We start from the raw sequence: 1,347 nt of genomic DNA on the forward strand, positions 1-1,347 counted from the left end.
AGATGTTAGTGTTAAACATGTGAGTGTGAACAGCAGCAGCCGCCTATTGTCGGTCTACAGCTAGTGCTTTGCGTCTTTTCTTCAGAAGGAGGATCCTAGCCAGTGCTGGGAAGAAAAGCACCTTTCTACTAAAGGTGTCGTCAGACACCGGCCTTCCTGTTACCAGTGGCAAAGGTCAGCAGGAGCTGAAACTCGCCAGCTGACAGCTACAGCTCTGACAAGGCCCTGCCTCTCGCTGCCGCTGCGACAGCGGCGAAGCCAGCTGCCCGGGCCCGGCGCCGCCAGGAAACGGGACCACAGCACAGGCTTTGCTACGGCTTTATTCGGGACCGGACCGCGCCCGGGGAAACCGGGCCAGGACTAAGGCGCAAGCGGCGTTTTGCATAGAAATAAGCCCCTTTTCTTCCCCCCCACCCCGACCCTTCCTCGGGTCCGTGGCCCGGACGGGCGGAGGTAGCGGGGGCCGGCCCCGCAAAGCGGCTGTCCCCGCCGGGCCGGTCGCTACCTCCCGGCGGCGGGCCGGTAATGCAGCTCCCGCTCCAGCTGCTCGGCCGTCAGAGTCCCGGCGATGGCGGCACAGCCGGGGTTGAAGACGGAGTAGGCGCTCAGCTCGCCCCGCCGCCGCTCAGCGGGGCCGCGGGTGCCGGCGTACATCCAGTACAGCAGGGAGAGGACGAAGTAGGGCAGCCCCAGCTCCAGCTCCGCGAACAGCGCCAGCAGCACCGCCCACAGCAGCACCTTCAGCAGCAGCGGACGCGCCCACACCGGAGCCGCCACCGTCCCGCCGGGACGGGCCTGTGGAGGCAGCAACGAGACGTGGCGTCAGGCACCGGCCCGCCGCCACACGCCCCTGCCCCGCCCACCTCGGCGCTCACCTGGACGCCGCCGCCCGGGCCCGCCGCGGCGGCCCGTTGTCCCTCGGCGGCCTCTGGAGCGGCGGCCTTTCCCGGCGGCTCCGCGGGGCGCGGCGGGGCCCCGGCGCTGCCGCGGGCGGCGCGAAACTGGGCCAGCCGCCGCTCCACGGCGGCCGACATGGCCGCCCCGCGCCTGCGCAAGGCCGCGGAGGGAGCCGCGCCGCGCCCGTGACGGCCCGGTGAGGGGCGCGGCCGAGGAGCGCCCCGCCCCCGGGGCAGCGGTTGCCGGGCAGCGCGCACCGCCCTGCGGGCCGGCCCGAGGGGGCGTCGGGGCCGGCGTCGGGGCCGGGGCCGGGGCCGCGGTGAAAACGGGAGCGAGGGGGCTCCCGAGCCGCCTAAACCCGAACTGAGGAGGCTCGCAGAGGCTTAGGCCCCCCCCCAGAGAGCCGCAGACAACCAGCTATCTCCTGCTTTTCCTTTTCTGAACTGGTAG

General features: G+C 71.7%; 1 protein-coding gene across 1 annotated transcript; it reads right to left on the reverse strand.

Annotated features, from left to right (window-relative positions):
* Positions 1-221: 221 nt before the first annotated feature.
* Positions 222-1,072, reverse strand: SAYSD1 (SAYSVFN motif domain containing 1). Its single transcript, XM_075496202.1, has 2 exons — positions 876-1,072; positions 222-795 (listed from the first exon to the last, which is right to left on the reverse strand). Exons 1-2 carry the CDS (start codon positions 1,032-1,034, stop codon positions 502-504), a joined length of 453 nt encoding a protein of 150 aa, XP_075352317.1. The 5' UTR covers positions 1,035-1,072; the 3' UTR covers positions 222-501.
* Between the last annotated feature and the right edge of the window lie 275 nt (positions 1,073-1,347).

The sequence above is a fragment of the Mycteria americana genome, chromosome 3, assembly GCF_035582795.1.
Source record: "Mycteria americana isolate JAX WOST 10 ecotype Jacksonville Zoo and Gardens chromosome 3, USCA_MyAme_1.0, whole genome shotgun sequence".
In the NCBI taxonomy this organism is placed as follows: domain Eukaryota; kingdom Metazoa; phylum Chordata; class Aves; order Ciconiiformes; family Ciconiidae; genus Mycteria; species Mycteria americana.

What these genes read in the sequence shown, in the direction of transcription:
- SAYSD1 (XM_075496202.1), bottom strand. Translation starts at nt 1,034, where the DNA reads ATGTCGGCCGCCGTGGAGCGGCGGCTGGCCCAGTTTCGCGCCGCCCGC. An exon ending in GCCCGGGCGGCGGCGTCCAG is followed by an intron (nt 796 to 875) that starts GTGAGCGCCGAG and finishes CTGCCTCCACAG; the next exon opens with GCCCGTCCCGGCGGGACGGT.